Source organism: Dermacentor andersoni, chromosome 5 (genome assembly GCF_023375885.2).
Source record: "Dermacentor andersoni chromosome 5, qqDerAnde1_hic_scaffold, whole genome shotgun sequence".
Taxonomy (NCBI): Eukaryota; Metazoa; Arthropoda; class Arachnida; order Ixodida; family Ixodidae; genus Dermacentor; species Dermacentor andersoni.
The window spans coordinates 194,958,738-194,969,378 of NC_092818.1; the positions used below are offsets into that span (position 1 = coordinate 194,958,738).

Genomic DNA, 10,641 nt, shown 5'->3' on the forward strand with positions numbered 1-10,641 from the left:
TGTATATGCTGCCGGCCATCCAAATTATACAGCGTGAGGTGCACCTTTGTCTAGCGACTCTGGAGTGAGACGAGACACATGTTCACGTTCTCTTCCGGAGCCAGCCACGCCAAAGCGAGCCGAACGCCAGCTGTGCCGTTGGCTTCGTTGTGGTGCTATATATATGTGGTGTATACTGTGCCGTGAGTGGCGCGCGCCCGCGCTGCGCCGGACAATATTCGCGCCTTTAGTCGCTGCATACACCCGAGATGACGCTTCCTTTTCGTGTTACGAGTGGTGCGAGCCGTGGCGTGGTCGTGGCTCCTGCGTGAGATGCCTGGACTCCGTCGCACAGGCAGATGACGTAGCGCTCACCAGTGGCTTCGCGTTTAGCTGCGTCATTAGCATCTGCCCGTGCGGCGGAACGTATCAAGGGCACAAAGAAGGGCGTAACTCATGTCTTTCACGACAATAGAAAGTTATAGCATAGAATAAAGAACCTACAGCATAGAGTAACATAGTAAACGTCAAGAGTGGACACTCAAGCCGTTTCGCGGACGAGCTATGGAGCTTCGCCGATTCCGCTAGGTGGCAGAGCACATTAAAAAAAAATGTGGCTGCGGCTAGCAGCTTCACAGGTGGCACGACCGAACACGTGCGAAACCTAGACAGGTCTCGTCGCCGGACTCGCGGTTCTGTAAAATGCGCCCGAGGATCGTTGCTGGGTTCTTCTGTTAGCGTGTGACACTACTGCTTCGTCGCCGTTTCATGGTAAGGCCACAGGAAGTTCTTTTGCACACGTTTTTCAGGTTGTTAAAGACTTATTCTATTCGTATTTCGTTATGTCGCTGTTAACCGCATGAACGAGTGACGGTGGCTTTGAAGGCATAGACAGCTGCTGCCCATTTGCAACGCTGAATTTCATTTCACATTCTTTTTCTTTTATCATGCGCAGCAATGAGTGGTGATGCTAGCGATAACAGCGACGCGGCAGCGTCCGAGCTGCAGGCGCACGTTCGAAACCATGACGAAGTTACAAAAGAAAATGGCCTGTGAACACATGCCGTTCGGTGCAGATATATTTATGTTACGAGCAGCGGCTTCTGAAAAAGTATGGTGCTTCACTTTTGCAAAAGAAATAGTACTATAGCTATTTCTAAAGCGGTACACGTGCAATATTTGCAGTATGGCAAGAGTGCGCGCTCTCTCAGCCTCTGTAGCCGGCTACGTGCCCTCGAGCGTTGTTAGCTATATTGCATTGGACTGAAAATACGTCTTTTCATGTTTTAATTGTGCATGGAATCCTTACAGTAGAAAGTTCCTTGTTTTTTATTAGCATTTATAAAAGTGCTTCATTGACATTAGATCAGAAAAATATGCATTACACGAAGCAAAGCAGCATTTCCATTGTAAAGCTAAATTTGAAGGCTCTGTATTGCTTACACAAAGGAACCTAGCATCTACATTCAATAGCTTTCAAGCCTCCAGTATTGCTTACCTTCTGCCTGTCATTCTACGTATTGCAGGAATCTCCACTATTTCCTCAATATATACTCTAGAGCCAAAGGATATCATGCATATTCAAGGGCAAGTTTCCAAGTATCAGAAGAGTTGAAGACGATTGTGAGGCTTCGAAGATAGCAGATGAAGACCCCCAACACAGTCAAAGGGCTTAATTGACTGAGGTGCCAATATCTTGCAGCTGTTTAATGAAGGACGCACAAACTTACACATTCGAGATGAGGAGGTTGGTGCGTGCCCAATTATTTTTGTAGCCATTTTATTTTGGCATGCAACCAGTCACATAATTCTGCTACCTTAATTCACCATCCCTCGCAGAAGTACAAGAAGAAGCGTCAAATATTTTCCTTCTAAAGCAATCCCATTTTGAGCTAATTAATGGCTGGCGTGTCCGTGTACCTTTTTTTTTTTTCGTTCTCTGGATAGTTGCGACACGTCTTGTATGTGTTTTGCTTGTGTGAAGTTATTGCCATCACGCCATTAATTTCCGACTATTCTCCATTACTCGCATTTTGCAGTTTCTTCCAGTTTCCATGTCTGCCACTTTTCTCACAATCTTGCTGCAATGAATTGTCTGCTATTTTCGTGTCCTCGGCTGTGCAGCAAGTTCATTTATAGCGAAGGAACATGGCACATTTATTTGCGATACTCCTTTTGGTGTGAGTTACTACAAGTACAATATCACCAAGGATAAAGTTCTACTTCCTCAACATTTGACATGATTGTTGTGCTAAGTTACAGCTTGAAACAGTAGATAGGAATTTAAATAAAATTAACCTAAAGTGAAACACCTTCGCGCGCTCATCGTCGCAACATATAAACAGCGGTAGGAGCACCTGCATGAAGTCACTTGATTTGCGCAACGTTATGGGTCACACAAAAAATAATTAAAGAAACGAAACTTAAATTATGGCCCCCGAGATTCAGCGGCGTGTGGTCACCATCTTGGAGGCTAATGCTTTTCGCCGATTCCGCTAGGTGCGCTGAGAGCCAAAGTCGGCTGGGCTTTAAAGTCGGCCGCAGGCGCCTACGGGAGTGTCCACTCTTTACGTTTACTATATTACTCTATGGTTAAGCTCAGCGGGTCAACGGGCCAGCGTAGACGCCAGTGCGCATGCGCGGTACAACATGCGCAGTGGCGTCTACGCTGGCCCGCTGGGCTCGCTGAGCTACAACTCTCTAATAACGCGGTGGAAATGGTGCATATAGTTTGTCTTTGCGCCCTTGTACCAAGGACGTTGCTTGTGCCCTCACCAATAGCGCTGGTAGTTATCGGCAGGTGACGTGGATGGTACTGTCGGCTACATGCGCTCGCGCGCTGTTAGGTCAGGGATCCGCTCTCACATTGTAGCATCCTATGATAGCAGCAGCAATTGGCATCTACGGCAATGTAAGTTTTGAAATCAAGTATCGCTCTCTGCGTCTTTCTTTTTTCTTTTCAATGCAATTTTGGATTACTCACCAGTAATGGCGTGGATGCCGGCCGTTTCGATGGACACTGCCAACTAACGCTACTGCCAGCTCTAACCCTACTGCCAGGTCTAAGTGATCAGTTTACAATCCACTTTACTACGCCATCACGCTCGTGTCGCCCTTCGAAATAGTCAAACATAATCCACTATTACGGGAGAGCAGACTTTCAAGCCATTCATACTGCTTTAGAAAAGTTTCGGGAGTTCTTTCCGCAGTTCTGGGAACGTACAGTGCATGAGAACTGGCGGTTACTTCAAATGCAAGTCAGAGTGCTCATCGATAAATATATTCCTCTGCGACAGATATCTAGCAAGAGACGTTCGCCCTGGTTCAACCTATCCTTAAAATGCCTCCAAGAAACTTAACACTGATAGAGCAAGGTTGGCTGATCAATCTACCGCTGCGGGGTATAGATGTGCCCTCATCCGTGCCAAACACAATTATTTTCAGTCATCCCTTACTTCTTTAATTACTTGAAATCCACGCAAGTTTCGGAATCTTATCGGCATGCGTAAATCCGATGAAGTTTGCTTGAAGAACAATCGAGGATACTTTGTCCCAAATAAACAGTGCTGTATCCTACTCAATGCCACGTTTTCATCATGTTTTTCACATGTTGCACCAATAACCTTTCCTATCATTTCTTCAGCTGACTTCTTACAAATGGCCCCTGTTCCTGTCGACTGGGTAGACATTTCTAAACTTATTCAAGTTGAGAAAATTTCATCGTCAGCTTGTACAGATGGTATTACCTAAAGTTTCTGAAAAGCACCCAGACTTATTCAACCATTATATTGTCGTATGTATTTTCGCAATCATTGCGGAGTGCCATGTTGCCGGACGAATGGAAGGTGGGGAAGGTCGTTCCGGTGCATAAATCTGGTGACGTTCATAGCCCCCACAACTACAGACCTATTTCAGTAACTTCAGTTCCATGCAAGTTGCTTGAACACATAATACATTCTAGCCTAATGCCGCATCTCGAATCGAACTGTTTCTTCACACCTAATCAGCATGGTTTTTGCAAACACCCCTCCTGCGAAAGTCAACTACTCGCTTTTACTAAAGGCTTGTTTTCCATTTTGGATCGTTCATCATTTGTGGATTTACATACCTACCTGTATCTTTATAGATATTGCGAAGGAATTTGATACTGCGTCACACCAACTACTACTTTTCAAGCTTAGTAAACTAAGTCTTTGTACTAATCTGATAAAGTGCATCGAATGCTTTTTGCAGGTCCATACCCAGTGCGTTACAATTAATGACTGTGACTCACCTGTATGCCCCGTAACGTGCGGAGCTCCCCAACGCTCCATACTAGGTCCTCTGCTTTTCATAAATTATGTTAACGACCTTCCTGATTCCACTGACTCACAAATTAGACTCTACGCTGATGAGTTTGTATTATATAGACAAAAACCTAAAACTTCTGGTGCAGTCCCTCTTCAATCTAATCTGGATAACATCTCCACTTGGTGTCACACCTGGTCCAAGAAACTAAATATTGGTGAATGCCAAGCAATGAGAATAACGCGTACGCCTAACCAGTCTTCATGTACCTACTTCCTTAATAATTCTCCTTTAACGTCTGTCTCTGATTATACGTATCTTGGCGTATATATTACCACCAACATATTATGGAAAACGCACGTTGAATATATCACTAATAACGCTAACCGAACACTTGGTTTCCTTCGCCCTAATGTTTCCCTGGCTCCTGCGTCCCTAAAACTACTTCTATATATGAGACTCTTGTGCGCCCAAAAGTAGAGTATGCCTCTTCCATTTGAGACCCCCCCACACCAAAAGATCCATACAAGTCATCGAATAAATCCAGAATCACCCTGTGCGTTTTGTACTTTCTAATTATTCTCGTTCAGCCAGTGTAACGGTTATGAAAAAAACATTAGATCTTCCTGACCTTTCCCTATACACCGTAGTATTTCTCGTTTATGCCTCTTTCACAAAATATATTTCACCAATGAAATTTTAAAGCAATTACTTTTTATTGCTGCCACTTTTCATCCCGCGTGGAGCAGTGGTTCAAAGTTGTCGTGCCAAGCTGCAGGACTCATCTTTATTTTCATTCGCTTGTTCCGAAGACTAACACGGACAGGAACCACATTCCCGCCTCCATCGTGTCCATCACAGTACCCGAAGCCTTCAAGTGTGCTGTATATTTCCATCTTCACTAATCGGCCTACTACACGTGTATTCTTGTCTATTACGCACTTCTCTCTGTAACGCCGAACAGCGCTGAGAGTAAATTAATGAAATAAAATGAAATGCCTGTGTGTCGGCTGTAAGACCAGAGCACCGCCGCACTGGCAATAACAGTCTTTCTGCAGGAATGAATCATCGGTTTATTTCACGCGTAGAGAGTGAGTGCCCGCCGTTCAGGCTGCCCGCTGAGCGTCCCAAGTCCTCGCCTCGTTCCAAGCTGGATCCGAGCGGCGTCCAAACCGCAAGCGCAGGGTCGGTGTGTAGCCGGCCTTGCGCTCCATGGCGTGGCCGGCACTTTCCTGCTCACCCTTGGCCATCAGCTCGTACAGGTCGCGAAGATCTGTGTGCATAGGCGAATAGACAGCGTGGTCAGAAAGGCAGGGCACAGTCTTTGTTCTGAAGCAATGCAGGCGTAACAAGACCTGCTCTCTGCTACTGTGACTCTGTAGAAATTAAGATTATCGCCTGGTGTTAACAGCAGAAAACGTAGACAGTGGCACGAGCTGACTTTCAACAACGTTTATTTGAACGAAACACGGCTTCTTATACATTTTCCCACAGGAATCACACGTATCACAGACAGCTCATTGCACATCATATGACACACGCACTTCTGCACACTCAAGAAAATGATTGCACGTGCAAAAGTCGAAGTTCTTTTTTTTTTCTTTGTTAGTAACAAGGACGGCGTGCTAACACATTGGTCACGAAGTCTGGCAATCTCGGCTACCTCAATGATCTCCCTAACCAGCTCACCAGCCATCAGTTCCATTTTTAACAAGCATGAAAAATCGGTTCTGAGAAAAGGAGAGTAAGCTGATAAGAAGCTACGTGGAAACCTCAAGCTCGACCACCTAGTGCGTAGCATCGAAACTAGCAAAAAATCATCCATTGGCGTGTTTTTCACTGTAAAAACGCATAAACCTGAATGGCCCCTGCATGTTATGGTATCCGAGAACGACACATGGCAGAAAACAATTGCCCTGTTCTTGCAGGAAAAACTAAATGTACTAACTGTCGACGACCCTTTCCAGGTGAAATCCTCAGACGATGCAATAAGATTTGTAAGAGACAATGCTTGCACTGACTTTGCATAGACATTAAAGATTTATATTATTCGATCCCCCACAATGAGATTCTGGAGTGCGTGGAAAATATGTATAGATGCACACGGTGCTGTCGCTTTTCAATATGCCTGCGGGGTTTCGACTGGTGGGTTCCTGGAACTCATTTCTGTATATCTGAAGTCCACTCAAGTCCTGTGGAGAAGAACGTGTACTTGCAGAAACGCGGCATGTGTATAGGGTCCTGTATTGCACCAGCACTTAGTGATTTGTACCTTGCCCAGAAAGATAGATTACTTCAGAATGCCCTAACCAGAACAAGCGTACAAAAAAGTATTTCGATACATCGATGATTACTTAGTTCTGTGTGATGGCCGTAGCACAAATTTAGATAACGCAGTTTTAAAGGCAGTAACGTGCTCTAGTCAAGCGCTTCAGCCGCTTGCTGTTACCCACGAGGTCCTCACGCAAGCGTCTTTGAGATTCCTTGATGTCAATCTAGAACTCGGGGGAAGGTCTGCTGGGCCTATGAACCCAGAGGCGACAACGCGCCATTACCATTTCAATCAGCGCGTTCAAAACTGATGAATAGAGCCATTTAAAACCTTTGTTTATCAAAAAAGATAAAAATGGAGCGCAAAAACAATATTTTTGTCTTTATTAATGTGTCCCCAGGTTCCTTTATTTTTTTTATTTTTTTTATAGCATTGCTCCTGTGTACCTTCTTAAAGTTCCCAATGCAAATTTTCTGCGCGCAACAGATGGACACTCGCAATTCATCTATTCTTGTGCTTTGTTTAATGGTATTTTATAGTTTTCTTATTCGATACCGCCTTCCGAAATCAATAAAAATTAGAAAGGCTTGTTCAAAATAAATCTTGTGGTGTGTGCGGTGTGCTACATGGCGTATAAGTTTCTTTTTTTTTCGTTCTTAGTGTGATGATGTGGCGCCTGGAATGCTCATTATAGGTAGACATGCCACACATAATGAAGTACTTTAGGTATTTGGAGGGGCACATGTGTCTCACTTATTACATACAGTAAGTGAGACATTCGTTCCCCTCCAGCACCTTAGAGTACTTCAGTTCCAGCTAAAAGAGTAGTCGGAAAGCCCGTCTTCCGGCTTTTCTGAAAACAAAATCTATTTTTAAGAATGGTATGCCAGAAAAGCAGCTGGTCATAATGTAGCTTCTTTAAAACTCTCTAAGATGCACTCCAAAAGTTTGAGCAACTAGCTAGTTCGAATTATGGCATCTTGGTAGTTTATCAGAAGCAAAGGCCCTCTATCATTAAACGTTCTATACACACGCCGAAAACTCCATGTATGATTCATGGAATATTACTGTATAGCACCATTCTGTGTCTGCTCCGTTTCACTAATTCTGCGGAGGGTAGCGAAGGGTAGGGCTTGTGCCAGGCAATGAGTAACGAGAGCCAGCTGGCTTCTCCAAAAACGCGAGTAGGGCTCGCCCGGGATGAGTTTCCGTTCAATTAGCGTCGCGCGGAGGGCGCAGAGCCAGGAGCGGTGAATGGAGGAGCTCTTCTTCGGGTTCCATTGTTTTGGATGACTGGCGTGACCCATAGCTTTCGCTATACTGCACGGACTTGTAAGACGTAGCACAGTTTCATGTTGAATGTTGTAGTATTGAAAGGCTGCACGCATACTCACCTTTGTAATCAGGAAAGGCAAGCGCCGCTTGTAGCAGGAGCAGGAGGACCAAACAGCGGGCGGCGGCAGGGCTGGGCATCTCGTCTCTCCAGGAAAATGACGCAACGATGCGATTCGATTGAATCACTTGTTTGGTAAAGTATGATGAATTGAATGGAATGCGAATGTCACTCCTTCAGTATTGAAGCGCTTGCCACAAGCACCAGGCTCATTCGATTAATGTTAGACAACCACCCAATTCTCTTTATGCAAATTTACGATCCTGGCAGGAATCTCAGGCAAACTTTATGGTAGCCAATTTACCATCCCAACAGGACTGCCAGACAAGAAGTAGTGTCGTCTAAGTTAACCATTTTCTACAGTTCAGTGCTTGCCCGTGTTGAACGCGTTTCAGCAAACGCTGCTTACCTATTTTCCCTATAAGAGTGTTTGAATTAATTATCACCTTTCTCGAAGGGTGTAACAAGTACTTTTTCACCCTTGATCACTCACTTCGCCAGCAAACGTTTATTTTGACGTACTAAATAATAGCCCATGCTGTTAGGAAACTGTTTACGGTCTTAAGCTGGAGTGCACTCTTACAGATAGTGGTACGGAAGGGAAGAAGTTTCATCCACCCGATTTGTAGCACGAATCTAAAAATGTGCTTGTATGTTGCATACATGGCGGCAAATAGGGAACGGGAAGATCAGCAAGCCAGACTCACCTTGTAGCTTCGGGGACTCGCTGCTGATGGCGCACTGCTGAAGGCTGGATTGTGCGACGCTTTATATCCTTTTCCCTGGCCGAACGCGAGCAGATATCGCTTTCATGTCGCTGCAGCGTTGATTGCTGCCACCGGGATAATCAGACGGCGCCAACGTGGGCACCTTGTTTGATCAGGCCCGGCTCGGTCAGTCTCCATGTTGCAGTAAAAGAAGCGCGAACGAAGCTTTGATCTGTCGGAGCTCTTTGTATTTCCTTCTTCTCTGCGTGCGAATATGACGGTGATAAAACGGTTTAGCTGAGCAATCCACGAGACCTGAGGCCACATCTGACCCAGCAGTCAAAATGGCCCTTATGACATGCAACTTTTTGTTATAGTTTGCATGCGCGGGGCTGATTCTTGCTATACGGCTGTCGCCATACTGCTCCTAGTGTGTTCGGACTCTTTCTAAATTAGAGAAAATAAAGATGTGTCGTCAATGCGGCTTCAACGCTTACTTCAACATATTTATTTCTTCAATAAACAGACTGTCATACCGTACCAGAATCATCTTCATATCGACTACACCATAGACAGCTCGCTGCCAGCTAAACCGTAGTTAAATAACGCGCGATGTCTATATTTTTATTTTATTTTTTTCGTCTTCCAAAGATTGATTTGTTAGCTAGATAGTTAAGCAGAAATAGTTATAATTTGTCTAAGCGGCAATTGGTGATGAATAATTTAATGAAGGCATAACCCAGAAGCCTGAGAAATAGGATTGAATGCACACCGCTTCATTAAAACTTCGGTTCACATAAATTCCAATATTTTCATTGGACCTGCATACTTTTTTCAGTCGCAAGGTTACGCCAGCACGCAACGGGAGAGGGTGCACGTCGTAGTCTCCTGACGTTATCTGGCCATTCTAGTAAGAGACCAGTCCTAATATCTTATTTTTCGTAAAAAAAAAAACAATTTTTATGCCACTGGTCAAAATTTAGTGGCGATTTAGCAGCAAATGCGAGAGAAATGCGTTAGCATTATGTCGCACCTTTTTCAGGTCCCTGATCAATGTTTTAAACCACCTTCACCACATCGCAAAGTGTTGTTCAGGTGGTGCTGTGAAGCCAGCACGTCCCAAGTTCCGTGAGGTCAATCTCATCGCTGCCTACCACTGTTGTGAAGACGGGGTTCCGTGCGGCCAACGAAACTTCCATCAATGGTGCCGTGCCAGGTGCCGGGAGAAAAGGTTCCGAGCGGCGTTTAAGAGAGCGAAGAAAAATGATTATATTAAAAACAAAGTACGTGGTTGAGAGTTACAAAACGGCTCCAACTATCGGAGCACACTATTGTAGCGTCTTAGCATGTCCGAGTCTCCCACTGTTTCCGAGCGTCCTCCTCTTCCTCCAGCCGTCTGGATCCGCTTTTTATGCCTGTGTCGTCATTGTTCATGGTTTCCAGCAATCAGGTGTCAGGAGACAGATTGCGTCAGGAGTCCAGTCCCGGCGTCGGGGAAACGATGGGGTCGGGTGACCGATGGCGTCGGTACACCGAGTGCGTCGGGCTACCGGGGGCGCCGGACGACCGATGGCGTCAGGAGGTCGGTTTGCCTTTTCCTCTGGAGAGAGCTTGGTCGGAAACGCACTCGCCTCACTTGGCACAAACAGGGAAAGAGGGGGAACGTCCGCTGACTCCGATTTCGGCGTGGTCGTGCCAATTTGTGCGGCTGAGAGGTGTGAAGAAGCGTAGCCTTGCACGGACCTCCACTCTGGCGTGGACAGGCCAATTTGGACTGCTGACAGGTGTGAAGAATCGTAGCATGAATGGTGACAACTGCATGTCGCCGGGGTGGCATCCCCACCTCTGAACGGCCGCCGGGCACAACAATGTTTACTCGACACATATCCTGCCCTTCAAGGAGCAATGCGAAACTGACAGTGGTCCGGAGCAGACCATCACGTAAGCATACACACGTAAGCATACATACATACATACATACATACATACATACATACATGCAT

At 45.5% G+C, this 10,641-nt stretch overlaps 1 protein-coding gene across 2 annotated transcripts; it reads right to left on the bottom strand.

Moving 5' to 3' along the window:
• Positions 1 to 5,315: 5,315 nt before the first annotated feature.
• Positions 5,316 to 8,705, bottom strand: LOC126531817 (short neuropeptide F-like). Of its 2 annotated transcripts, none has more exons than XM_055070418.1 (3): positions 8,639 to 8,705; positions 7,933 to 8,018; positions 5,316 to 5,539 (listed from the first exon to the last, which is right to left on the bottom strand). In XM_055070418.1, the coding sequence occupies exons 2-3, from the start codon at positions 8,009 to 8,011 to the stop codon at positions 5,373 to 5,375; spliced, it is 246 nt and encodes an 81-aa protein (XP_054926393.1). In that variant the 5' UTR covers positions 8,012 to 8,018; positions 8,639 to 8,705; the 3' UTR covers positions 5,316 to 5,372. The 2 variants fall into 2 exon arrangements, with proteins under 2 accessions (XP_054926393.1, XP_072144237.1); XM_072288136.1 differs by having other exon boundaries at positions 7,933 to 8,058; positions 8,639 to 8,686.
• Between the last annotated feature and the right edge of the window lie 1,936 nt (positions 8,706 to 10,641).

What these genes read in the sequence shown, in the direction of transcription:
- LOC126531817 (XM_055070418.1), bottom strand. Translation starts at nt 8,011, where the DNA reads ATGCCCAGCCCTGCCGCCGCCCGCTGTTTGGTCCTCCTGCTCCTGCTA. An exon ending in TGCCTTTCCTGATTACAAAG is followed by an intron (nt 5,540 to 7,932) that starts GTGAGTATGCGT and finishes CTATGCACACAG; the next exon opens with ATCTTCGCGACCTGTACGAG.